This window comes from Manis javanica, chromosome 13 (genome assembly GCF_040802235.1).
Source record: "Manis javanica isolate MJ-LG chromosome 13, MJ_LKY, whole genome shotgun sequence".
NCBI classification, from domain to species: Eukaryota; Metazoa; Chordata; class Mammalia; order Pholidota; family Manidae; genus Manis; species Manis javanica.
The window spans coordinates 63,120,663-63,148,178 of record NC_133168.1 but is presented as its reverse complement, the minus strand read 5'-3'; the positions used below and the strand labels follow the sequence as shown (position 1 = coordinate 63,148,178).

Sequence of the window (27,516 nt, the reverse complement as noted above, 5' to 3'; positions counted from 1 at the left end):
AACAGACTTGGTCCCTAACTTCAAGGTACTTAGAGTGATTTGATGTGGACAGATCATGGGAACTGATCAAATTGTGATGAATCAGATGTTAGTGATTCAACCAAACTTGGCAAATTAAATATAAATTAATCACTGAGAGCAGAGTGACATACAATTCAACAAACTTCAGTCATTTGCTCAGTGTTTTTGGTTGTGTGACAGCAAGGCCTGATCTAGAAATAAAGTAAAATCTTCATCAGTCTTAAAAATACTTAGGGGAGTGTTTACCCCACCAGAGAAAGGGGTCCACAGCAAATACCTCACAGCTCTTACCCTTGAGACACTTGAAACTATAGGGGGACTGATTTTGAACTAAACTTCCTACCATTCCCTAAAACCAGCTCCCTGTTTTACTGGATTGAGGTGATTAGCCAGCCACTTACCCCTCAACCTAACTGCCTGTCAGGGATAAAGGTGATCCTTGCAGGAGGAAAATGTATTCAAATTTTGTCTCTGCAGTTTGTTATGTAAACAAATTGGGAAATCTAGCATACAATAAAAATATTACAAGAAATGTGAAAGGCAGGAAAATGTGACCAATAACTGAAAGGGAAGAAATGGACAGTAGAAGCAGACCTATAGATAATCAAGATTGTTGACATAGCAGGAAAAGGCTTTAATTATGATTAATACATTAAAAAAGAAGAAAAACTGGACAACATTGATAAAACAAATTAGAATATATACAGTAAAATCAAATGGACACTTTGGAACTGCAGAATCTAGTATCTGAAAATAAAAACTCATTGGATGGTGTCCAGATGCAGAAAATGACAAAATTAGTGAACTCAAGAACAGTTAAACAGAAAATACCAATATAAAGATGCATATATATAAATAAAAATAAAGAACAAAATAGAGTAAAAGAGATGTGGGATAAGTCATATGATCTAGCCTACATGTAATTGGAGTATCAGGAAAAAAAGGTAAAATATGAGAAAAGCAACTTGAGGTAAATGGCTGAGAATTTTCCAAAACTCATGAAAGACAATGGCAATGTCTTACTGATTCAAGAAGCTCAGAGAACCCCAACCAGAATTTTTTTTAAAAGCCCACATATGATTATCATAATCAAACTGTTAGAAATCAAAAATAATGAAAAAAAACTTAAACAACTAGAATTAGAAAAAAGACAAAAAATATGTGTTTTCAAGGGAGCACCATAAAACTGGTGACTACATGCATTCTCTGTGTTGACTACACAGAAAGCTGTTTCAGCATTTTAAAGATGTCATTCCATTGTTAACTGGTTTCCACAGCTTCTCTGTGTAACCAAGTAATGGTGGAACATCTTTCAAATACTATGAAACAGTGAAAAAAAGGTGCTTGTAAAGAAACAAAAACTGAAAGAATTCATTCCCAGTAGACTCACAGTACATCAACTATTAAAGGAACTTCTTTGGACTGAAGGAAAATTATTGCAGATTGAAGGATGCAACTACAGGAAGGAATACAGAACAAGAGAAAGTTTAAATACGTAGGTAAATATAAAACAATATTGACTGTGTAAAGCAGCAATGCTGTTTTATAGGATATAGAACACATGCAGAACTAAAATACATACACAAAAGGAGTTAAGCAGAGGTTAACTATTATAAAATTCTTCCATACTTAAGACAAATGAACAAAAAGATCAGAAAGAATATTGACCATTTGAACACTGTGAACAACCGTGACCTGATTGACAGACCACTCTACCCAACGAATGTGGCAGGCACTTTGTTAGGTGTACGTGGAACATTTACCAAAGTAGACCTTCCGCTAATCCAAAAAGCAACTCTTACAGTTTTCAAAGGATTAAAGTAATACATGAGTATGTTTTCTAACTAAAGAGGAATTAAACTAGAAATCAATATGGAAAGATAATCAGATAAATCCCCAAATGTTCAGAAATTAACAAAACACTTCTAAATAAGCCACGAGGCAAAGAAGTCACAGTGGAAATTAGAAATTGTTCTGAAATGAACAAAAATGAAAGTACGTGACAATATGCAGCTAAGGCTTACTTAGAAGTTTACAACTGTAGATCAGGGATCTGCAGACAGTTATGAAGGTCAAATCCAGCCCATGATCTGTTTTTGTAAACAAGTTTTATTTACAAAGCACAAGCATTTTATTAAATTTGTAAAGCACAAGCTTTTTATTAAAAGCACAAGCATGCTTACTCCTTTACATATTTTTTATGGCAGCTTTTGTGCTAAAATACTAGTAGAGTTGGGTGTTTGCAACAGAGACCGTGTATCCAAAAAGCCTATACTGTTTGTATCCAGGCCCTTTATGGAAAAAAATGTTAATCTTTGCTTTAAATAAATTAGTATGACAACTTGTTTACAAAATGCTATAGCAATGCCCCTTATTGTACCTGCCTATAGATGCTCTCTTCTTACCCTGACTCTGGGCTTGGTCATCTGACTTGTGTTTGGCCTCGAGACACAAACAGAGACTTAAAAGCCAATGTACATTAGAGTTCTTCCAATCTTGTTACTCTTTGGAACTCTGAGATTAAGTGAAGAAGCCTAGGTTTCTTTTCTTGAGGAACAGAAACCTCAGCTCAGCACTTTCCCCAGACCAGCCAGCCCACCAACTGCTAAACATGAGCATGAGCCTGTCCTGGATCATCCTGCCTCACCCAAGTCAGCCCATCCCCAGATTACCCAGGTGACCTGTAGAATCATGAGAAATGTTTGTTTTAGCCACTAAATTTTTAGGTAGTTTGTATATGTGTTATCTGAAACAGAAATCAGTAATTAACAGAGGAAAGAATAATTCAGTTCAGCATTTTTAAATGCCCGCGTACTTATAGTTAATAGAATTGATTTGAACCCGTAGAATTGCTGAATCCATAAACAATTTAGCTTTTTTGTTTACTAATTAAAGTCAAAGGATAATCAAGTTTTTTAAAATGTTTATTTGGTTAGTGGAACCACAGACTTAAAAACTTCAGTAATCTGTGAGTCTTAATTTATGTTTTCCTGAATATTAAAACCTGCCCACTTGGTGACTTTTTGAAGCTCTCCAATTTTTGAGATAGTTTTAAAGAGACTTTGAAAAGTTATTATACTTCAGTATGATTTCCAGGCACAGATAGGTCTCAAATCAGAAGTATTTCTGCTTTCTAGTTATTTGCTTTGCCTTAATGAGATTAGAAGAAAGATACTGAGAAGAAATCAGTATTAGTAAGGAGATACATAAGTAAATGTTGTCTCTTCCCAAGTCTGTGATCTCATGCCAGGTGGATATGCAGAGTAAGAAAAGATTTTCTCCATAATTTTTAAGAAAGGAGACTTTATTTCAAAATTCCAAATTTTATGTTCTACAAATGATATATATTTCTTTATAACAAAGTCTAGGTTGAAAGTAAAGTTTTGAGAACTTAGCCAAGTTGTATTTTGCTTTTCATTTTGCCTTCTGGATATTCAAAATTACAATAATATGATAACTCAAACTATAAATTGTTGACACACTTTTTTACTCCTTGAGTAAATGTTATTTGTCAATCTCAGGAATAATAGAATAAGATTATATGTACAGCTGACCATGAACAAGAAGGTTAGGAGCCCTAACCCCAATGTAGTCAAAAATCTGAGTATAACTTTTGACTCTCCCCAAAACTTAACTATTAACAGCCTACTGTTGACCAGAAGCCTTACAAATAGTTGGTTAACACATATTTTGTGTGTTATATGTACTTTATACTGTACTTTTACAGTAAGTTAGAGAAAAGAATGTTTCTTCAAATTTTCACATATCTCCAAAAAGATTTTCAATATAGTTATTGATAAAACCCACATATAAGTGGACTTGTGCAGTTCAGACTGTGTTGTTCAAAGGACAGCTATATTTCACTAAGTCATCTCAATTATTGAGTTGTTTAAATTGCATTTGCCAGCATTTACCTCTATAAATGACTTGTAAAACATGTATCAGGTTTTCAGATGTAACTAATACGTTTTTTAATTCTTTTTTGGGTAGTCTCAAGACAAAACTTCAGGGGGTATTAATCCAGAACCCTGTCCAATCTGTGCTCGGCAGCTGGGAAAACAGGTGAAATTATAATAAATATCACATGTATTTATAAAACACTTTACAGTTTTCAGAGGCATGGTATCTCTATCTTCTTTCTCTCATGACAACTTTGTATATAAGGCAAATATTACCTCCATCTTAAAAAATAGGGCCAAAGGGTAAGTGACATGCTTAATGCCACATACATTTGAGTAGAGTTTTCCCTTAAGTTCTAGGTGCTTATTTCTAGAATAACTCGTTCTTTTTTATTAAGAGATGCATAGTTCTGAGTGTTGTTTCCAGTCACAAAGTTGGATGAAGGTAACTTGACTTTGTCAGTTTAACATGGTTATTTGGTGATTGTACACATAATACAGCATATACAGATTTACTTAACAAGACACTACAAAGATAGTAAACAGCTCTTAATTGGGATTATTAATACCTAATAGTACCAGGCTTTGAAGTACAAATAACATCTCTCCTTGGAGAATTTAGATATGATTTTTACAAGACCCTTGTATCAGTTAAGCATAAATATGTTTCTTTGTGAATATTAGTATACAGATGTTTATAAACTTGACACCAAATTAGTTCCCTTAAAGAGATTCTTATTTTCATCCAATTGTGATATTTGAAACTATAAATTCCTACTTGTGTAATAAATCAATATTTACAATATCAGAATTTTCATTGCTCTTCAAAATTTGAAAGATAAGCCTACTACTATTAAATGAGTAAAAGTGTCCTTGGCTCTTTTTTTTCCTACGTAACTGAGAGTAGAAAGTCAAGTATGTGAGTTCCATATTCTGACCAGCAGGAATCAGAAAGAGTACCTTTTAGTTTTCACAATTTATGGAGACAGTGAGATTTTAAAGGATACTTAATTGATGATAAGTCTTAAATGGATAGATTAAATTACATTGGGAACTAAACAGAAGAATAGTAAGGTACAGGTACTGCTGATTCTGAGAAAAGCCAATGAGAAAAGATTGAGAGCCATATACCTCTTTACATACACGTCCATACATATCCAAATCCTAGAAAAGATAAAAAAATAAGAATGTGATTGAAGTTGTGATAAAAATGGAAAGGATCATGATGGAAGTAGTTTTGTGCTTTTAGTTTTGTGCTTTTATGCTTTTAGTTTTGATAAAATTCATGCAACTATATTGTCTCAGAAATTTTATTTAATTTTTGGCTCAAACATTTCCAGTTTTTTAAAGTTCTTTGATACACATTATTTCATTTAATTTTAGCATAATCCAGATCTCCCACACGTAGGAAAACATTGGATTACAATAAGAGTAACAGAACTTTGCTTTTTATAAACTGTTCGTATTCACAATTGGTAGGATCTAGTAGATCTTTCCCCTTAGCTTCCCATTCCCCTCCTCTCCTACTTTAGAGAATCTGTTGGCAATAGCGCATATATAATAGCTAATAAACCCCTGGAGGCCTGTCTTTTGTCTGTTCTTCTGTTTGGACCACTTCAGTCAAATTTCAGTCACTCTTCATGCTCTGGTACCAGGTGTCTCTGGCTTCTCCTGAATTGCAGATGTAGGTGAACTTACGTTGATAAGCATGTCCATTCTGAGCTCACACAAGGCCCCTCAAATAGCCTTGTGTGAGCTCACCCTTCATCTCCCAGTGGCACTAGAGGTACACAGCATACAGAATAGTGTTGCTCTGTGTCTATACAAATGCTAGTGAAACAGCTCCTTAACCGCTGAGTACTCTGGCACAAGTTCTTGAGAGCAGGAGAATAGCCACAGAACCAGAGAACTGCATCAGCTAATAAATCCCCAAATAATGTCTCCCACTTCTAAAAAATTGTTTGAAAACCAAGCTTACCTCTTTTTTGTCTTCTCTTAGCGTGAGTTCATTTCCAAGGGGCTTCTTGGTCCATCCTGCCAAGGACCTCGGGTGGACCAAGCCATACACCTCTTTTCATACACATCCATACATATACAAATCCTAGAAAAGACACAGCTTAGGGCCTGGGAACCTTGTCATTCACGATATCACTCAGTTTTTAATTGTTGTTTACCAGGTGGAAAAGGTTACATGATTTGCTTAAGATGCGATAGCTTTCAGACAGACACCTGAGCTAAATTTAATGCTCTTCTATATCCAATTGCCAAAAAAGGGGGAGATTCCATGGTTGTCTCCAGAGATTCAGAGAGGATCACTGTACTTCTCTTGAAATAAAACAATGGCATTTTCACAAATATCTTTTGAATTATTTATTTATTTAGGTTTTTTTTAAAGGGCCACAGCAACTTTTAAAATAAATCTCATATTCTATATAATAAGTACTTTAAAATGTGAAAATATAACTCTTCTTAATATGTTGTGTAGAGTATGATATTATCTCTAAATTAACATTTTTCTCAGTTCCTCTTTTTTGTCTGCTGTTACAGTGCTAAAGAAGTAACTTGCAATTTTCTTAAGTTCTGAAATGGGAACACCAACTTCTTACAGAGTAATGGTGACTGTTGTGCTCACTATTTGAGTTGAACTAAAGCCTGTGATAGCTTACTCTGGTTGGACTAAAAAATCATTAATTTAAAAATAGAGCTTAGCTTTTATGACTTACAGAATATTAATGTCATAAAATATTTAAGAAGTAAAACTGTGACTCCCTTCTCCACCTTTTAACATATTTGTAGGTGTAAGTCATCTTTCATGGCATCTCACTGACACGTCTTCTGTGTGTTTTCTTTTTCAGTGGTCAGTACTGACCTGTGGGCACTGTTTCTGTAATGAATGCATTTCAATTATTATCAAACAGTACAGCGTGGGGTCTCATAGAAGATCCATAACGTGTGCCATCTGCCGCCAGACCACGTCACACAAAGAAATATCATATGTCTGTACTTCAGAGAAAGCCAGACAGGAAAAGGACATCCCTGTAAAGGTAAAGTAGGTTAAGATTGGGTGGAAGCACAGGGAGAACAATGTAATAGGTATCAGTATTTGGCAGTGAAAAAACATCAAAGTTAGAACAAGGCTGGCACAGCGAATACGTAGAAACCACTATTGTCTGTCTGTCAGTATACTGCCTGAAAGCGTCAGCCTTTACCATCTGCTTCTTCCCTGTGGGAGGGAGAATTCCAGGTCCCTTTGATCTTCCATAACTCTGTCACTGCAGAGAGATAGAGCACTGGTTAAATTAGAGACTTAGGTCAAGAAAACTATTTCCTTATTCTTTCATTCAGCCCTGGATATCAGGGGAAAAAGGATGTGCCCAACCAAATTGAAGGAAAAAATAGATACTATGGAAGTTATTGAAAACTTTTAACAACAAGGAAGTGCTATGTTTTTAAAAGACATGGATTGGTATTTCATCGTATAGCCAAAATGTGGCTTTATTTTCCTAATTATTTCCCATGCTTTTCAGAATTTCTAAGAAAGTGACTATAATTTGAAATCCAAACAGGATCTGTAATTGGACTTTCTGCCTCAGGGATGTTTGCTTGATTGAAAAAACTTTCCTAGACTTTTTTTTCTTTGTTTTCCCTAAGCATACTTGTTTTTCTCTTTTTTCTTTTTCTAACCAAATTTAGACAAAGGACAAATCAGTATATGAATGTAGTAGGAAATATAAATCTGAAGGAATAGTTGATGGAATGGGGGTAGCTGGCTCTTAAGCAAAAGGAAGTTGAATAGAATCTTCTTTATTCATTTCTTCTCCTGGTCCTTGATGCTCTTTTCTCACTTATTTTTAAGGACTGTAATTTGTGAGTAGAAATAACTACAAGTTAGTACTAGAAGTTAGGCAATTGGGTTCCCTCTCCTGAGAAAACTATAGTTGAATTAAAGAACATCTAATTGCTGTTTATTTCCACTGTTATTTAAGCAAAACTTGAAAATATCAGTCACATTGCTCTCTATGGGTTGAGAGAAACAGATTCCCAAAGTTGTAATGAACTAATTTTGATTCATTCATTTCCTTCATGTTTATTGGGTACATACTATGGGCCTGGGCCTCACAGATGCAACATACACTCAGTAAAACCTGCACCATTGCTGCCTTCCTGGATCTTACAGTTTGGCAGTGGAGGTAAGGAGTTTAAGTTGGGGCAGGAAGCATAGACATTAAACAAATAATGCATTGTAATTGGGATAAGCACTACAAAAGAAATTCAAATCTGGTTTCTCTGAGGGAATGACAGTGTTTGAAGGGTAAATGAATTAGCCAAGGGTGAATCCATTAACCAGTAATGGATTATCCAAAAAAATAAGTGATTTTATGAGTAGGAGGCTGCCAGACAGAAAACAAACATGAAATAGCATGTGGAAAACAAACATAAAATACTGCATAAAATAGTAGTCTGAGATGAGAAGGAATTCAAGGGAATTGAGTGACCATGGAGTATAAAACACAACGGAGAATGAAATGAGTCTGGAAACTGAAGAGGGGCCAGATGTTGAAGGGCTGTCTAACAATTTGAGAATCTTCTTTACTCTATAAGCAGAACACCACTACATGTTACAGGGGAGAAGTATCATGGTCAAAGTGAATTTTTATAAGATTTTTTGCTGCAATGTAGAAATTAGATTGGCAGTAGTAGAGTAGAATAAGTTTGGAGAATCCAGTTCAGGAGGTTACTACAGTAGTGATGATGGCTTTGATTAGGTTGGTGGCAATGGAGGTAGAACTGGATAGACTCAAGAGATTTTTAAAGTAAGATTGTTTATTAAGATAGGATGTTGGTGGGGTTGATGAAGGAGTTTTCCTAGGTGACCCCTTGTTTCTGGTGTGAAAATGAAAATAACAGTCTGGTCATTGTTGTAAGGTATTGGGAAGAGAAGTACATTTAGGCATACTATATTTGAAGTGCCCAAAACATCCAAGTAGAACTATGTAGCAAAGTATGGATATGTAGAGCTGGAGATATAAAATTCAGAGGCATTGGCTTAAGTGACTTTTAAAACCATGAGAATGAATGAGATTACCTAAGGAAAGAAACATAGAGGTTATCTTGAGATTAGGTCCTATAGAACTCCATAGCTTTTTAAAGGTTGAGTAAAGTGGGGGTGGGAGGAGCTGAAAAAGAAGACTAATAAGAAGGAGCAACTGGAGACGTAGGCAATCCAGAAGACCATGGTGTCAACAGAAGCCACAGGAAAACTACTTCAGAAAGGAGGTAATTATCAGCTGTATTTAGCAATGCTGAAGGTGGCTCAATTACAATATCATGGCTAATGAAGGTCATACTGACTTCAGAAGGAGCTCTTTCAATGGCAATGTAAAGGCAGCAAGCAAATTGGGAGAGAATGAGGAGTGAACAAGAATGATTAAGTAGAGAGAGAAAATGCCCAACCATTTCGTAAATTTAGCTATGAGAGTTGTAACCAGAAGGAAATATGAAATGCAGAAAGACTTTGTGTTGTTCTTTAGGTGTTACTTTGTTTAAAATAAAACTTTCTTGACCATGTTTAATCTCCAGCAAAGAAGGATAGATTGAAGATACAGGAGAAAGAAGGGTTAATTTGCAATATAAGTTTCTTGGAAAGACAGTGTGCTGATGTATTAAGCAGTGATCTCATTAGCCAGTATAGGTTGGGCTGTTGAGCAAACAAGCTATACAGGTAGGTGTCCTTATCAGAGAATGGGACATTGCATCCAATTAGTCATTTCAGGGTGACAGATATTCAGTACCCCAGATGTGACTACAGAAGGGGTGAACCAAGTGACCTGGAGGAGAAACAGTGCTAGTAAATGAAGCAGTGAAACCTAAATGAATGGACTGTCCAAGTGGACAGTATGTAATATCTAGAGTTGAGATACAGAGTTACAGATGTTGAGTTAGGCACCAAAATTCTTCAGTGAATGAAAGGCAGTGTTCAGTAAATGATGACAAGAAAAGCTAGGATTTATGAAGCCCAAAAGAATGGAAATTTTTACAAAAATGAGAAATAATGATCTGAAAACTGCATTAGAGACCAAAGAGGATACAAGTCTCATAGTGCAAGAAATATGGGAAGATGAACATTTCCTTTGCAAAGGGCTTCTGAGGAATCAGTAAGCTCAAAGGACAGCTATGTTCTAATTACAGAAGGAAGAAGAGAGCAGTGTTTCCCCAAGAGAGAAAAAATGTAATAGTTTGTTCCTCATAAAGCACTAGGAACCACCAGTGTTTAGGAGTGGGAAGAGAAAAATGACAGGGTGAGTGAGTGGGAAGGAACCACAGAGCAGTATGGGAATAACAGAATGGTCAGGGTTAAGAGATGAGAAGATCGTGACTTAAGCAGTCACCTAGCCCTGCCCCATATTTGGGAATCCCCTGAATAAATAGATTTTTGAAGCAAGCCAAGGAGGTGCTGAGTGAAGAGGAAGGTGACCTGTGGGGCAGTCAGCTCTGAGGCATTTGGCGGTCATACTTTATCCTCCTCAGCACACACACAACTGCTTTCCTTCCCAGTCCCCAGTTCCCCTTTCTTCCCACCCCGTAGTTTCTCTCTCCTTTCCTTCCCATAAAGACAGTCTTTCACAGCCCTTTCTTCCTTCTCTTGTACGTCTTCCTCTGGCCTCAGGCATCCCAAAGACCACAGATGACCTTCTGGCTAAGAAGGGCTCCTGACCCCTAAGTGATAGCATTCCTCACAGTATGGAGAGTGTGCCTGAGAAGAACTGCTGTGTCAGGCTTCAGGCAATGAGGTCTAGGAAGTGATTGCTCTGACTACCAGTAAACAGCACAGCCTAACTAACTGAGTCACTGAGCTCATCAAACCCAAACACCTGTTCATCTTATGGCAGCTTTCCTAGACACCAGAAGAGAGGCAGGCAGTTACATTTGCTATCTTGTTGAGACAAGAGTATCAGTATACAAATACTGTTTATTATACTCTTACTTCTTCCTGTCTTTCCTAGGTGTTGAACACAGGAATTAATTGAAACATCTTATAAAAATTTATATGATTACAGAATTTACTAAAATTAATTTATCTTTTTTCTTTGATGCATATATACTTGTATTTCCTTTTTATTAAACAATGTCTGAGTCTGCACCTCTTTGGCAGCATTTTTATCTCTCTTCCACATTCTCACATTATTTCTTACCACATTTGCTTCTGCGTTTTCTGTCACCATTTGTATCTATCACTTATGCCTTCCGCTGCCTGTCCCCTTTTCTGACTTCTGTCACAGTTCTGCACTCTTATCTGCCACCTTCTCCTTGAAGCATCTGCCTGTTTTCTTAGACTCTCACTGCATCTGAAACTATCCTACAAAATGGTCATATTATGTACCTTGGAATTGAGGGAGTGATCATATATAAAATAAAGATGGCACTGTGAATAGTTAAGGCATTACTTTGAAATTTTATAAATATTCAAACTATTCCTAAATCTGCGATTTTTTATTGCTGATACCAAATCTCTGAACTTTATTAAATAATCCCAAGAATTAATTTTTTTTATCTCATTAAAGTTTTTGTATTATCTGATATGTGTATTTCACTCTAAGCATTCATGTCAAGACTCTGGGACATAAAGAATATAATATAGCATACACAATGTTTAATCATATACCTGATCTTGGATAAAAGATATTTGGAGGACATACAAATAGTATTAAATTATATAAGACTCTTTTCTACTGGTGTTTCCCAATGTAAGGAATCCTACTGATTGACCGTAGAAATAAAATGAATGTTGAGATCACAGAGCTTCCTTTAGTGGGTGCATTTAGGTTAAAGACTGTATCTACCCTAATGCCCATGTGACAGTATTCCTAAATGACCCTTGGAACCTACTAGGCATTTCACAAAGTAAACAAAATTCCCCTTGCAAGTTCTGACAACGGCCAAGCATTTTGGATAGTGCAGTAGGCCTCCTGGCAGAACATAAGCCTCACGTGGCATGTTCCCTGTGGTCTGAGTTTGGATGTGTGTCATACAGAGCATTTTTGTCCATGGAAACTGTGACCCTACTGAATAAAGTTCTTATGTCATAAGTTTCTGTCCAGGAGGAAATACACTACATGGATAGAGCTACAGCAAAATAGCACCCTTCCCAGCCATCCCACACACACGCGTAATTGCTTCATCTTCTCAAACTTTTGTGTCTAATCAACTAACCTACTTTTTAAAATACTTTTTTCATACCCTATTCCCATAAATTTAACTCACTAGATTGGGATGTGGTTCATGAATCTGCATTTTTTACAAACAAATCTATTAATATTAGACATGTTTATACAACCTTTTATAGAGAAAAAAGACTACATTTCTACACTCAGACTCCCAGAGAAGTCTAGAAATACTGTGTGTCAAATTCTACTATGGGTAGAATTCTCTTTTTTTTTTCTTTTTTTTGAGTTTTTGACTTACGAAGTCTGTCTTTGCTTTCTATATATACTTAAACAGCTGGGTAGAAAAAAACTGCAAAATTCTGACTGAGTTTAAAGCTGGCATAAAATCTGGCAGATATAATCCATAAGTGATTATATTTAACTATATTTACCTAGATATTTTTACATAAAATATTTGTACATGAACATTAACTGGTAAATTTGGAAGGCAAGTGTGTGTTTTTGTTAGAAAATGTCATGAGTAAATACAATTGCAAAAACCAATTTCTACTCACTGACCCAATTAGCACTTGTAATTTTGAACTGTTAGTGAGTCTCATGTTGAAGTTAGCAATAGCTTGCAGTAAAATGAACACACAAGAGACATCTAAGACATAAACTGTAAATTAAATTTATGAAACTATGAAAGCTTATACTTTGTGCAGTGTAAACTCCATTAAAATGTGGAGACATTGTTCATGAGGTGGGGACATAGTTTTATTCATTACTATGTCCCCAGTATCAAGAACAATGCCTGGCATGTAGTGGATACTCAGTAAGTGGGTGGGTGGGTGGATGGATGGATGGATGGATGGATGGATATCAGATAAACAGTTGAATAGTATTTACATATAATACCCCTAAAAGCCTTTGGATCCAAATAAAATTTTTTAATTTTTTGCAGTTGTTTACCTACCTCTTTGAAATCATTATGCAAAGGGTTTAAAGAAAAGGTAATATTTTTGCAGCCTAGTGCAATTGTAAGATGTCCCATAGCCTAGGTGGAGTTTCCATTGAACTTTATTCAAGTAATATGTGAATGCTTGAAGAACCCAGCACTGGCCCAGGCATATACATGAAAAGTATTCCCACTTGGTGAGACCAGTCATACAACCTACATAACTACATTAAATTGTGTCTGTCAGTATACCAACATGGATTTTTAGCATGATAAACAGATGCAGACAGAAATAAAACAATGTTAACTGATCTTGCTCAGCTGGAGCTACTATGGACAGCACAAACATTTTGAGAGTTAGCTGTTTCAGAAAGTAAAATCTAGAATAAAAGTAAAGCAAGTCAGACAATACCAAGACAGGAAATGACTCTATTCTGAGCAATAATAGGAAATATTCAAGTCGTTTGCAGCAAGTTACACAACACCAAGGAAACCTGAAGAAAAATCTATTTCTTATCACCAAGTTGTAGTCTTAGTTGGTCATATTACTGCTTGTTGGAGGGGAAGCCAAACTAAATTTGTCTTCTTTTAAGTGATGTTCTTCTTCAGTTAGATGAAATCTTCAAGAAATCTCTAGTCTCAAGAGCTTTGGATGGTGAAGACTGCAAAAATCAGTCCAAGTAATAACTAAGATTAAAATAAAGTCTGTGTGCTGTTTGAGGTGTGATTGTCCCACTCTGACAAAGCTGAAACTCATTTTCTGTGGCAGAGAGCACAAATTAGGCCTCCATTTGACCCTGGGGTATTGAGAGGCACTGCAGGGGCAGTAACATGGCAGGAGCAGTAGGACCACTAGCCAGAGGACCACTTCACTTCTTTTAAATACAATCCCAATTGCATCACTGAGGTAGTAAGTTTAAAAGGTTCTAGAATTACAGGCTTCCCACTCATTCCCCTAAAACTCTTGTTCATCTTTAAGAAACACAAGTAGACAAAAATGTATACTCATTTTTTAGTGGGAATAATTAACAAGAAAGAAAAACAGTAAGTTCATAATAAAAGGGACTGATACACAATTAAAACTAATGCTCTCATTTTCCCTTCTTTGCATTTCCACTGTGATCAATTTCTATTTTTATTTATAAAGATCACCAATATGACTTTCATACTGAGAGTCATATGTATTTATATATGTAAAAGTATTTATATGCATAAATTTTATTTCTTGAAATACTAGCTTTAGACAGTATCTGCTGATTCTTCACTGACATATGAGGAAATCAGTGTATCTATCCTGCCTTCAGTCTTTCTCCCCTCCACATCACATTTTTGTTATAGTATCAGTTTATATTACAATGTTTATAATATTCAAATTTTGTTACATAATTACAGACATGCCTTATCTACAGAAAGTCAGTAAAGGGGCTGTATAATATTATAAGGTAAATATTGTTTATTAGGAAACCAAGTAGAGTGATGGAAGTCATGTAGAAAGGAATGTAATACTAATCCTATGTCATTTAAACTTTGCTTTTCGAAGAGGAACCTTTCAGGCACCCCAGTCTAATGAAACTTCTCATTTTTTTCTGGATCCCTTCCTTCATTTCTGTGTCAACTCTATCTGGCACCAATAATCCATTTATCTTCAAAGATTCTTTTTTTCACTGTGCTATACTGCTCTTAAGAAATTTTAGCACAATGAGTATGTGAATGGCAAATTTTAGAGTTTTTACTCTTGAAAATGACTTCATTCTGCCTTCACTTTAGAGTGATGACTGGCAGTCCCCTTCAATGTAACACATTATTTGAAATGTTTCACGTATATTAGTGTTTTTATGTATTTCATTCATATATGCATATAATATACATAAAATCTCTAAAAGATATGGCCTGCCTGTTGACATGCAGTAGTCTGAACGTGAGTATTCTCTCTAATGTTTGATAAAAAGTAAGATCAAGTACATTCATCATCTCCCTTATGTTGACTTTTTTCTGCTGTTCTTAGAACTCAGCAGCCACTTTAGCCCTTAATTCTACAAGTGGTGCTAAGCATGATCATAAGAATCTATAGATATTCCAAAGAAAGAGGAGTGGGCAAGGAATGTAGACAGATTAAGTAAATAGAGAAAATAGAAGGAACCAAGGGAAGAAGGACAGACTGACTGGTGGAGAAGGGATATAAAGGGCCACAGACTTTGGTTCAGTGTCATGAATTCCCAGGCCATGCTTCAGACTATCCCAGTTTTCACTATGATTCTAGAATCATTAACAAAAAGTACAAAGCAACAATAACTTTGTAGTCATATAGAGCACTATTTTTCTTGTATTTATATAAATCAAGTACATGTAGCACTTCACTGCATTCCTTCCCTAAATAAGGAATCTCAACAGATAGGAAATGGACGTGAAGAGAATAGAGTGAACCCAACTACAGTGTATTTTCTACACCATACTCAAGAATTCTTCCTGTTAATATTATTGTTCCCTCTTACATCAGTAATAAGACATCAGGGAATGAAATGCAGTATCTCACTCCAAGTTTGCATTGGTAAAATATTCAGTCCCACTCTTGAGGGGAGGGGTTGATCAAAGTCTAAGTCAGATATTTCTTGATGATGATTAGAATTCTTTCAGTCTACTGAATATAGTGACAAAGAAACAAACAAAGTTTTCTATCCTTTGAACACATTTAACAACTTGTAACTCAAAATTTAGGTTCTCAGAATTTTACAATAGACACCAGAGTCTTCGGAGCTACCTTACTCCAGTCAGGTTTAACTCTGATGAAAATAAGTTAGTTGCTCTTATTTGGAGTAGGTAAGAGGCTACATGACATTCTTATCTTTAGTTATGCTACTGAACAACCTCTAGGCCAGACTTCATAAGAAATATCCTTGTTGGCCTTTGATGGTAATGTATCTCTGCTGTTTTTGTTGCAGTGACTTCCTACCTAAAAGTCTGAAGCTTTCAGCTCTGTACTTTGGTTCCAGAAAGTGAAAGACCTCCTATACGTATAGCTTTGAGACCTTGTTTGGGTTTTGGTTTTTTAAATTAAAAACAATGGAGCATAGTTAGTTCTTCTCAAAGAACATTTTATATTATTCTTTCATTATAAAGAAAGAAAATTATATGATGTTTCTTGAGTGCCATTAACAATGCTTGTGGCTGCTTGCCTCATGGATGGGCCTGCAGGAGAGGCACTGACTTGATCTGATTGGTACACATCACATATCTCCCATCCTAGTTCTCGTGTTAACTTTAGAACTGTGCTTCAGGAAGGACAGCCATGAAGATGCAGATTGGCTCAGGGGAGGCATCATAGATGATGTGTCTTCACTCCAAAGCTTGGCCTTAGTCATTGATGTTTCAGAAACATAAAGAAAAACCAGGCCTTGATCACAAGGTCAGTGTTGGTAGAAACATATCTGGAAAAACTGAAAGGTTGGGAATGAGGAATAGGACAAGAATTTCAGAAGAGGATACAGGTGCTTGTAATTAAATGCAACTTTATCAGCCCAACATTAAGAAATAATTTGGCAATTTTGTGGGATTTCTGTTCCCATATACCCTCTTCCCTAAGACATAACATTCCAACACCTTTGTATGTTTACTGATTCAGCTAAAGAATAAGCTAAGTTGGACTGAGGCTACCAGTTTACCTGTCCTGAGGATATCCATACTTGCACAAGGATAGATTTGTGTCCACATTTCCTCATCGTTACTGCTTTTTTCTTTTCTGTGATCCCTTCCAGCTTTGCCTATATATAACCCATCCCCTTCTTCTTATTTAATCTTTTTTAACAAAGTAGTTAAAATCTTTTCTGTAGTATTAACCACACTGAGTATTCTCAGAAACTGGCAGATTTGAGCCCGTTTATGCACTTGACATAGAAGTATTAAAAAGAACAATATAGGATGTGTATAGGGCTCATTAAGGTAACATAATAAAGCAATTGCTTGAATTGCTTCCAGTCCAAACTGGCAGTACAAGCCATCCTTTTTCAGTTTTTCTCCTTTTTCAGTATTCTAATCTGTGTTAGACAATGTATTTGGGAGTAAGGGAGTGTATCTTTTCATCTTTGTCCCCGGTTGCCTAATGTAGTTGTGTCACTTAGGTGTGCAGTAAGTTTTATTGAATGCATAAATGAATTATTGGAATAGTCAAAACATGAATAGACCTGCACTTGAAGTGTTGGAGAAACTTGAGTGATAGAGACAAAGAGAAGAAACCCTGCCCTATCTCTGTTTACTGTAATTGATTACTCTCAGTCCACCCGTGGTCTTTTCAGTATTATTTTGGGACACTTTTCATTTGGAAGTGAAAAAGCACAAGCAGGAAAGAGAAAAAAGTTCCTGAATAGAGTATAATATGATAGGAACTTATGATTCTAAAAATTGAAAATTAAATTCCACAGGGTTTACTAACTTTATTAACCTTTCCTATAGCTGCTGACAGGTAGGTGAAAAAAAATTAGTGTTATCAACCTGAATGACATGGCACCACCTTCTAGTTGCAGGCTTCTTTTAAGAGTTACACAATACTTAATAGAGAATCTACCTAGAGCCTGCTTTGTGTTAGATCAAATCCCCCTGTCTTTTCATGACTGCTCTTGTCTGAGTCTCTCTAGCATTTGTAAGTGGGAAAGTTAGAGATTAAGTGCAAAATTTAATTTGCCTATTGTTGATCATTCTGAATGAATAAAAAATGTGTTGGGAATTTTAACTCATTTAAACACCCATTCTATTTTCATTTTGTGTATTCTTTTACTCAACGTGTTTGGGATTGAGAAATGTAAATATATATATATTTTAATAAGATGATTGAGTGTATGCAATTACAAAGGACCATCCTAGGCTCCAGATGACATAAAAATAAATGCCATTTGGTCCTCGTTTTCAAATAGAGTTTTGACAAGTGAGTACTCTGAGGGATGGTATCATGAAATCATACTAGACAGAACCATGGCAGAGCAATTAATTGAGGAAGTCTGCTCTCCCATTAAATTCCGTATCTTTCCCTTAAGAAAGACTACAAATATATTATATATATGATCTCTGGGCCACCCAGTTCCTACTCCATTATTCTCATTCTCAGTAATCACTTTCTGTCCATCTGGAAAAAAGGGCACTCAGGACATCTCAGTCCCCATGTAGCTCTCTGCCAAGGAGAGCTTTGGGTTTCTAGACGTCCTTAATTATTCTTCTTTCATAGTGGAAAGTAACTGGACTGGGACCAAATGGTTCCAAATTGTGGTGTTTGGAGGGCATCATTGAGAGCTACCCCCAAACTGGCCAAACTTTGATGGACGGGACGGTTGTGGTCTTACTCATCATAGAGTTTGCACTCCAGTGTGGAATTTTGCCTGTAAAAGATTACTCGGTTTTCTTTTGAACTTTTTCTAAGAAGCAGCTTAATAGATGAAAGGGCTCATAGTTATTGTGGTATTTCACTTGAAAATATTTTTGAAAATGAGACCTTGCAAGGAACACGGATGTTTCTGTCTAAACTCCTCTAAGTGATCACTTTATGCTAGTTTCCAGTTTTCTCTTATTTGAGATAATTTTGCTCTTGGTTCAGATCCCTTTTATTTTTTCACCTTTTCAGTATATTGAAAGTCTACGTATCCAGAGAAGTAAGTGTAGACTCAGGATTTTAGTATGAGAATTTTAAAAGTTTTCCCATAATTCTGTCTTGCTAAGTTAAATTAGTATATATACCTTCCTTGCTTGTTCTGTTTATATTTTTACCTTTGGGTGTCTCTGTGTAAAAGGGAACGGACTGAAAAGAAGAGTAATGCTGCTGTGGGAATATTTTTACTTCTTTTTGATTAGATCTGCAACACCTGTGGGTCAGTTTGTCATTATAGTGCTCATATTTAATGTCTCAGAAAGATAGTAAGTTATTGTCTCCTATTTGCCAGGTGTTGAGCTAAAACGTTTTGTATGCATTTTCTCACTTACCCATCATAACTACCTTTGGAAATACAAATTATCATCCTTGGTTGACAAATGAGGAAACAATGGCTTAGCGAGGTTAGATTCTAAATTAGCAGGAAGATGTAGAACTAGCAGTTAGATTTGTCTCACTGAAATTCCTATGCCCTTAATCTCTATGTAATACCATCTCCCAGGGCATTCTAAGAAGAAAACTTGCCCAGTAAAGGCTACAAAACACTTGCTTTATTTTCTCATTTTCTTTTCTCTCCACTTTTTTCTCATTTTCGTACTCATGATGGAAATAGTTATAGAAGAAGCTTTGTATAAATCTGCTTCAGGGCAAGTGGATGTCCCTGTACCTGTGTTATTGTCCTTTGTAATCCCACAGTAAGAAATGGTTCTTCATGGGGTGGATCTTTCACTATTTGTTTACATTAGCGTTTTGACTCATTGTATTCTTAACATTTTTAATGCCATAATATCTGAAGTGAACGGTATTTTAAATATAAATTCTGTTCATCTAACACAATTTGCTTAACTGCAAAATCTAACCACTTAACTAAAAAGTCATCTTCAGGGTCATATCACTGTATGACTTTCTAAATGTGTATTGTATCTGATTCTCTGTGGGTATAAATCCCATGCCTTCTCAGTTTGAGGCTACTGGAAATTTCCAGCAAATACAAGATAAAGAAAAGTATACACATAAACACTTGACAGTTTTTTTTGACACACATGTAGTTTTGATAATAAAAGTATTGTATATTGGTTTCCTTTCTATTGATAGGTAGATTTTATTTGGTAGTGATGTGTTTTCTTCTTTGTCTCCAAAGGGCAGTCATTCTACAAAAGTAGAAGCTGTGGTCAGAACTCTGAAGACAATCCAGCTTAGAGATCCAGGGGCTAAAGCCCTCGTCTTCTCGATGGTAGTCAACATTTTCAACCTCAGTATTAACTAAGACTGGCGTTTTGTCTCCAATCAGTTTATATCTGAGAACTAATTTTTATATTAACCATAACATAGTTGAGATTTAGAATTACTGCTAGGTTTTTCCATGTTAGTTTTTTTTCTATATTCATAGGAGGAAATTCTTTTTAGAGAAATTTAATGATGCTTCACAAGGCAATTCCTATAGCTACATTTGGTGTTTTTATATTTAGGGATTATCTCATATTTTAAAAATTATAATCTGTAACTTTGAAAGTCATTTCATAAACAAAATTGGTTTAAGAAAAAGAAAATTAAAGTACTTAACAATAAAAATACTGAGTAAAAATTCTAGTTTTCATTTTTGAGAGATGAGTAACCATATCCATTAAGTACTCCATTATTTTCTATTATTTATGTTTATCTTAGTTCATTTCTCAGACATTTGTGTTTTCTACCCTATCCTTAACCAGCATTTGATTTTTTTAAAAATCTAACATTTCAAGAATTAAATAACATTGATAGTACTTCATTTGAAGGTTTTGTTTTTGTGTTTACTTAATTCTGAGTTACAAAAGTTATTTTGATTTCATCCTTTTTCAAATCCTCTTTATATGAAAGCCATGTATAAATGTCTTGTTTTCTTATTTTTTTATATATTTTAGTGGCAAGATGTATTAGATGTTATTTCAAAAGCTCTCACTGACAACAACATGAAATTTGCACAGATCAGTAGTGTTAATAAGACATTTCAGGTAGGTCAAGATTTTACTTGTGCTTTTTGGAGTGGATTCAGTTGCAAATTGAAACTATTGTTAACCTAGTTTACTTCCATTTATTGTCTTGTGTCAGCGTTTGAGTTCTTGTTTAATTATAAGATTAACTTCAAAAGCAAAGTAGAGAAAGTATAATTATTTTCTGCCCAATTTTACCCATAGCAAGACCATCTTCTATTTAAAGATTGACTTTGAGGTCCTTTTCTTTAATATTGGGAAAGATGTCCTATGCTATACCTTTTGAATGGACAGGGGCCTCATGCCCTGGGATTAAGGGCACTGACTACATCAGGCAAAATTGCAAATGGTCAAATTCCTTACATTACATGCAGCACAGAGACCCTGACAGAAACACGTAAAAAGACCAGGTGAAATTTGAGCAGATCCATGTCTTACCTGATACTAACTCTAATGCATTATTTTTCTTTTTCCTCTGAGCTCATTAGTTTGCATACATCATATACATATATCTTAGGATTCCACTATACCGTTACCCCTTGATCAACATGGGTTTGAACTGAGTTGGACCACTTACATGCAGATTTTTTTCAATACATATGTTGGAAAATATTTTGGACATTTACAACAACTTGAAAAAACTTTTTCTTCTCCTTAACTTACTTTATTATAAGAATACAGTATATAATACATATAACATACAAACTATGTATTAATTGACTGTGTTATTAGTAAGGCTTCTGGTCAATAGTAGGCTATTAATAATTTAAGTTTTGGGCAAGTCAGAAGGTACACATGGCTTTTTGACTGTGCAGGATCAGTACCCCTAACCCCCAACCTCATTGTTCAAGGGTCAGCTACATATTATAAAGAACAAGAGAACTTAGGTGACACTTACTCATAAAGTCAGTCAACAAGTTTACATTTTCTAAAATTTGTAATTTTACATATAATTTTCTTAGTTATTACATTTCACAATGACCTAGATACCATTAGTCATCTTTAACATAAGCTGCAATGAACTGCTCTTATTTTTAGCTAATCCAGCTAACATGTAAGTGCACCTTTCTGTTTCAGGAGAACCTGTCAGCATTTAAATATGATCCCCAGGTCAACATTTTGCTGCTGCCGCTGCGCACAGGTTCCAATGGAATAACTATCATTGAAGCAACTCATGTGCTCTTGGTGGAGCCCATCCTGAACCCTGCCCATGAGCTTCAGGCCATAGGACGGGTGCACCGAATTGGACAGACAAAGTAAGGACTGAAATTAACATGTTTGCTTCAAGTGTCTTAATGTACAAATCAGCACTTAAAGTCTTCATTTATGTTCATCATAGTCTGTTCATTTTTAGTTACTTCCACATTTATTAAATTTTCAGGTATTAGTAGATAACAAAAAGATATTTTGAGATTTCCAACCTTCCCTCCTCCAAGCATCAAGCCCCCAAATTCTCCCAGATATTTTTCTACTCTCCTTCAAAAAATACCTTGATCACTTCACCAGAAAAATGTCTTAAAATACTTAAGACAACTACAGAGTTGACGGTATCCCTCATGTCTTTGAGAAGAATCGACTTTTGATTTTCTGAAGTAGCCTGTGTCTGTCTAAAAGAAGGCACATCATGCATAACTAAAAACAAATTGCTGCTTCTTAAATTCTTCCCCTTTGGAAAAGACAGCCCACTAGCTCTGTGCTAAGAAATAAACTTAGTTTAAGGCCCAAAGCAAACCTAATAATGAATACTATATAGTATGTACTACCTTTAATCAAATGTCACAACAGATCATTATCCTAAATAAAGCCTCTCTGATGTATTACCTCTTGGATGTTAGATGCCTTGAATGTTTAAAAAAAAATGCATCCATAGTACTATGTATTCATTGAACAAATATTGTGCACCCACTATTTGTCAGGCATTATGCTAGATACTGAAGGTTCAAATTAAATAAGATTTAATCTATCCCCCCAAGGAGGTCACTGTAGTATAGGAAATAGAAGATTTAACATATTGCAGAATGATACAAGTGCTGTGATAACCAAAGCAGGGAGTGATTGGCTGTGTCCCAGAGAGTCAGGGGAAGGCTTCATTAAGTTAAGTCTTAAAGGAATAAAGTTGGGTTTTGGCTCAAGCAGCCAGAGAGTTAACACCATGATATTTCAAGGGACTATAAGAAGTTTGGAATTGCTGGAGTATTAAGTATGAGGAGAGGAGTGGCAGGAGATGCCACCTTGTATGCCAAACACAGAAATAGGAACTATAGTGTAAGCAATAGCCAGGAAAGCAGATGATAACTTAAGCAAGACGGTGACATGTTTGTCAAACAAAAATGTGATAAAATAACATCATTGCAGTAAATACAAGCTTGTTCTAAAATACTACCAAGTGTCATTTGAAATGCAGTTATGTCTTACTTGTTTGTTGTGGTACTTTTTTGGTTTGGTCTTACATTGACTTCTTGTCTTACCAATATTTTAAAGCATAGACTGGACTCAGCTCAGATGAAAGGCCACAAGTCTAAAGTAAAAAGGCCATTCAACATTACCCAACAATCCTACCACACTTTCCTAGTGAATAACATTTTTCTGCTTTCTGAAGAAACTACCTTAAGTCTTCTGTGTCATCCTGCTCCCATGGATGATGATCTTGCCTCATGTATGGAAAACAGATATAATCAGATTAGAAGTATGTCATCTTTCCATTACCAACTTGAACAGCCTGCCTGCATCATTACCCTCATACTATTCATTAAATTTTTATTGAGCACCTCGTGTGTGCCAGGCACTGTTCTTCATATTTGAGATGCCCTCATGGAGGAGCTTAGATTTTAGCCATAAGATGGTAGATAATAAACACAAAAGTAAAATATGTATTATGTTAGCAGATGGAAATGTAGCACAGGGTAAGAGAAATTAAGTGTGCAGGCGACTGAGTAGGAAGGCATGGCCAGTCTTATGAGAGGGTAACATGTAACAAACACCTGAAAGAGATTGGAAAGTGGTACAGACCAGCACACACAGTGCAAAGGCTCTAAGTCAGGAGCATACCTGGTATGTTGAGGAATAGCAAGGAACCAGAGTTGCTGAAGGAGAGTGAGCCAAGAGGAGAAAACTAGGAGATGGATTTAGAGAGCTTGGAGCAGGAGGATTATGTAGAGCCAGGAGGCCACTGTGAAGACCTCACTTTCACTGTGTGTGAGATAGGGAACCAATGGAAGGCTTTCAGCAGAGGAGTAACATGATCTAACTTACGTTTTGAAAGAATCATGTTGTGTGCTAAGTTTGGGGCCTGGGGAGAAGGGGAGCAAGGGAAAATAGAAGCCCGGGGGGTAAGGGGGTGCAGAGAACAGCTGTGAGGCTGTGGCTGTAATCCTGGTAAGAGCTGCAGGTATCCTGGGCCACAGCAGCAATGGGAATGGTGAGAAATGCTTCTGGATACATTTTTAAGGTAGAACTGATAGTGTTTGTGGACAGACATGCTCTTAACTCCTGTCCCAGATTCATATGTGCTGCTCTCTCTTCACATGAATCTATGGACTCTACACCTCCCCTCGGACACCTATCTAATAGAAAACTCATGTTTAACATGAGCAAAACAAAACTATTCCTACTGTGCTCCCACCTGCCCCAAGCCCTCCCCATCTTATAAAATGGCTCTCTCATCAGAAGTTTCCTAGGCCAGAAATCAAGGGCTCTTCCATACTTCTCTTTTCATACCTCACGTGCCAACCATCAGTCAATAAGTCTTGTCAGCTCTACCTCCAAAAAATACTCAAATTTTCTGAGTACTTACTGTTTCTGTTGATACAGCCATAGCACAGTCCACCCTCTTACCTGGACTACTCTAGATCTAGAACCTCTTAACTGGCTTCTTTGCCTGCATTTGTGCTGCCCAAGAGTCCTTCCTCCACACAGCAGCCGAAGGATTTTTTAATTAAAGTATGAATCATACCATGCATAAAACGTACTGATGGCTTCCCATTATAACCACATCAAGTCCAAATCCCTGCCATGTCCCACAAGACGCTGCATGACCTGGTCCCTGCCCACCTATCCACTCGCATTTTCACCTCTCAACCCTCAGTTCCAAGATGCTCCTACCATGGAGGCCTTTCTGCCCTTCAAATATGTTAAGCTTGTTCCAAGCATGTTCTCTACCCAGGGCTTTGCATTGATTTGCTGTTTCTGTTTGGATGCTCCTCCCACTCCTCCTTTCCTTAGTGGCCTCCTTCCCATCTGTCATCTTTCAATTCATGTCACCCTCCTCCTGGCATTTATGTGTACCTGAAATGATCTGATTTGCTTATGTGTTTATTCTGTCACTCCTCATTAGAATGTTAGTTCATTGAGATTAGTTTGTTTTATTCACTGCTGACCACTTCCCACGCTCCTTGATTAATAATACCTGCCACGGTGGGCACCAACTGACTGAAGAATATAATATGTGAAGCATGTAGTATGTAAAGTCTGCTTATTCTAATTTGTTTTTAAATGTTTCTAAAATTATCGTTGTGTACCTTCTAGACCAACTGTTGTACACAGATTCCTAATTAAAGCAACAATAGAAGAAAGAATGCAAGCAATGCTGAAAACTACTGAGAGACGGTAGGTGGCAATTTACTGCAATTCGACAGAAGTTTTCCTGTTTGTAAAAGGTTGTGGAAGTGTTTAGAACTTCACTTAGATGACCACTTAGTCAGCCAAAAGTTAGTAAGTGCAAATACTCTGAAAGCAAAATACGGCATTTTACCTATCCAGAATTTCCCAGTTGATGCTCTGGACATTCTGTGTTTGACTTAATTTACTAATAGAATTTGTAATGTATAAAAATATTTAAATGGTACTACATTTCTTCACTATGTTGGATTACTTTTAGTTTTATTAAGGTAACATTGATATTCTTATGAAAGTTTCACAAGAAAAACAATGTGATTACCTCATTCACCCATTTTATTGAGTCCCCCTGCCATGCCCCATTGCAGTCACTGTCCATCAATGTAGTAAGATGCCACAGAGTCACTTGTCTTCTCTGTGCTACACTGTCTTCTCATGACCCCCAATACCATGTGAACTAATCATAACACCCCTCAATCCCCTTCTCCCTCCCTCCTCACCCACCCTTCCCCACCCCACCCCCGACTAGTAACCACTAATCCCTTCTTGGAGTCTATGAGTCTGCTGCTATTTTATTCCTTCAGTTTTGCTTCATTGTTATACTGTTAGATTACTTTTTAAGTGAAATATTTTAGACCTAAGCTGAAAGCTTAGTCTGATATCTGTAAAGGAAACTTAGTGCTGCCTTATACATCACACTAGTTAGCCACATGCTGATAAGAAGATTTGGACTTAAAACTTGGCTGATAATTGCAGTGTTAATTCCAAAGGCAGAACAGAAGGAGAGAGACCAGAATAGCCTTAATTTTAAACACTTAACTTTGGAATCATGAAACTTCCTGATATTTATTCCCTAACTTGTTTTCTTTAAAGTCATTTTGAAAACGTAAACCAGTGCCTTACTACATTCTTGTGAGATAGATATGATTGGAACATATACACAGAGGAGATGATTGCCTTAGAAGGGACATCTCCACAGAAGTACTTTGCATAGCAAAGAAGCAATCTGAAACCAGAAATTCTCTTCCATTGGTGGTTTATGAGAAAGAAAGAGGCTACCACAAGAGCTTTTTGCCTCGAACATGAAGGCTTTTTGTTGTGGATATTTTCTCCATATGTAACAGAATTCACTGATCATGTTTAAGTTGCTTAAATAACAGCAATTAGAAGACCTGTTCAAATTCTCATGAAACAAATTAGATTTGGGTAGTAAGAATGTAAATTGTAAGGTGAGAGCCTTAGTAACAGTTGGCAGGGATTTTGTCTCTTTATTAATTGTGCAGAGAAAATACATTGTATGACAAAGCCTGAAAATACTGTATAGAAGGCTTCACTAGTTTTGACAAGATATAGTAATGATCCCATCATCTGCCTTCTTCTGGGACTGTCTTGAGATTCACTAACAAAAACTTAGGAACAAATATGTTCTCATATTATTATAAGAATGCTTTATTCTTATATCATTATGTTTTGTAAGACAGAGCAATATATAAGACACATATACTAATTTATTCCTTGGGGTTTCTTTCTGACTCTGCTCACTTGGAAAATCTTGCAGTCACATGATCTCATCGGTAAAGCACCCAGAAGCCTCCATCTTGACCTTGGCTAATCTGGCAGACCTTTTTACCCAAGAAACTGAAGAACTTGAGTGAAGTACATTTGATGCAATCCACAAGCTGCAATGTATTCAAATTATTTCATAGCTTGTAAAGCAAAGTTACAAGTAAAAAAATAAAGAAAAGTCCCAGTAGATGTCAGTAAATACTGTTTTAGTTATATGAATTTATTGCCTTTTTTATTTGTAAAGTGTCCTAGTAATTATTGAGTTCTTTTCAATAACTTGCTTCTAAACGATCTATAAAGAATTTTAATTTTACACTCCTAATAGAATCTTTATTTTTGTTCCAAAGAATCTCTCTATCTAATGAGGTGAGGGAACTAAGAGAGCAAATAAGAGAGAAAATAAAGTAGCTTAGTTTTCTATGACCCAGTGTATTCAGCCAATAGAGATCTCATTTTTGAAGGACCTTCAGTTTCTTCAACATACATTCACCAGGATATTGTTTAAGTAGGTGATGAACATATCAACTCCTGGTTGATTAGGTTATTTGATTAGTTTTAACTCCATGCATAGTAACTTTATAGTAATACAGCTCCTAACAATGTATTAATATTAGGCAATGATTTCTTTTTTCTGTATCTTGTTGCTAATGAAACACTGGACATTTTTTGACTTCTAAGATGTGTTAAGTGTAAACAGTTAACTTTAAGTAACATT

General features: G+C 36.0%; 1 protein-coding gene across 2 annotated transcripts in view; it reads left to right on the top strand.

The window, feature by feature from the left end:
- SHPRH (SNF2 histone linker PHD RING helicase) overlaps nt 1-26,988 on the top strand; it is a 76,098-nt gene extending 49,110 nt beyond the window's left edge. For both annotated transcript variants that reach the window (XM_073219715.1, XM_073219714.1), the window contains 7 exons: nt 4,012-4,083; nt 6,776-6,964; nt 19,793-19,885; nt 20,553-20,642; nt 21,699-21,877; nt 25,146-25,226; nt 26,794-26,988. In XM_073219715.1, the coding sequence (XP_073075816.1) occupies nt 4,012-4,083; nt 6,776-6,964; nt 19,793-19,885; nt 20,553-20,642; nt 21,699-21,877; nt 25,146-25,226; nt 26,794-26,890 (801 nt within the window). In that variant the 3' untranslated portion in view covers nt 26,891-26,988. The remainder of the gene's footprint in view (nt 1-4,011; nt 4,084-6,775; nt 6,965-19,792; nt 19,886-20,552; nt 20,643-21,698; nt 21,878-25,145; nt 25,227-26,793) is intronic.
- Nucleotides 26,989-27,516: the final 528 nt, after the last annotated feature.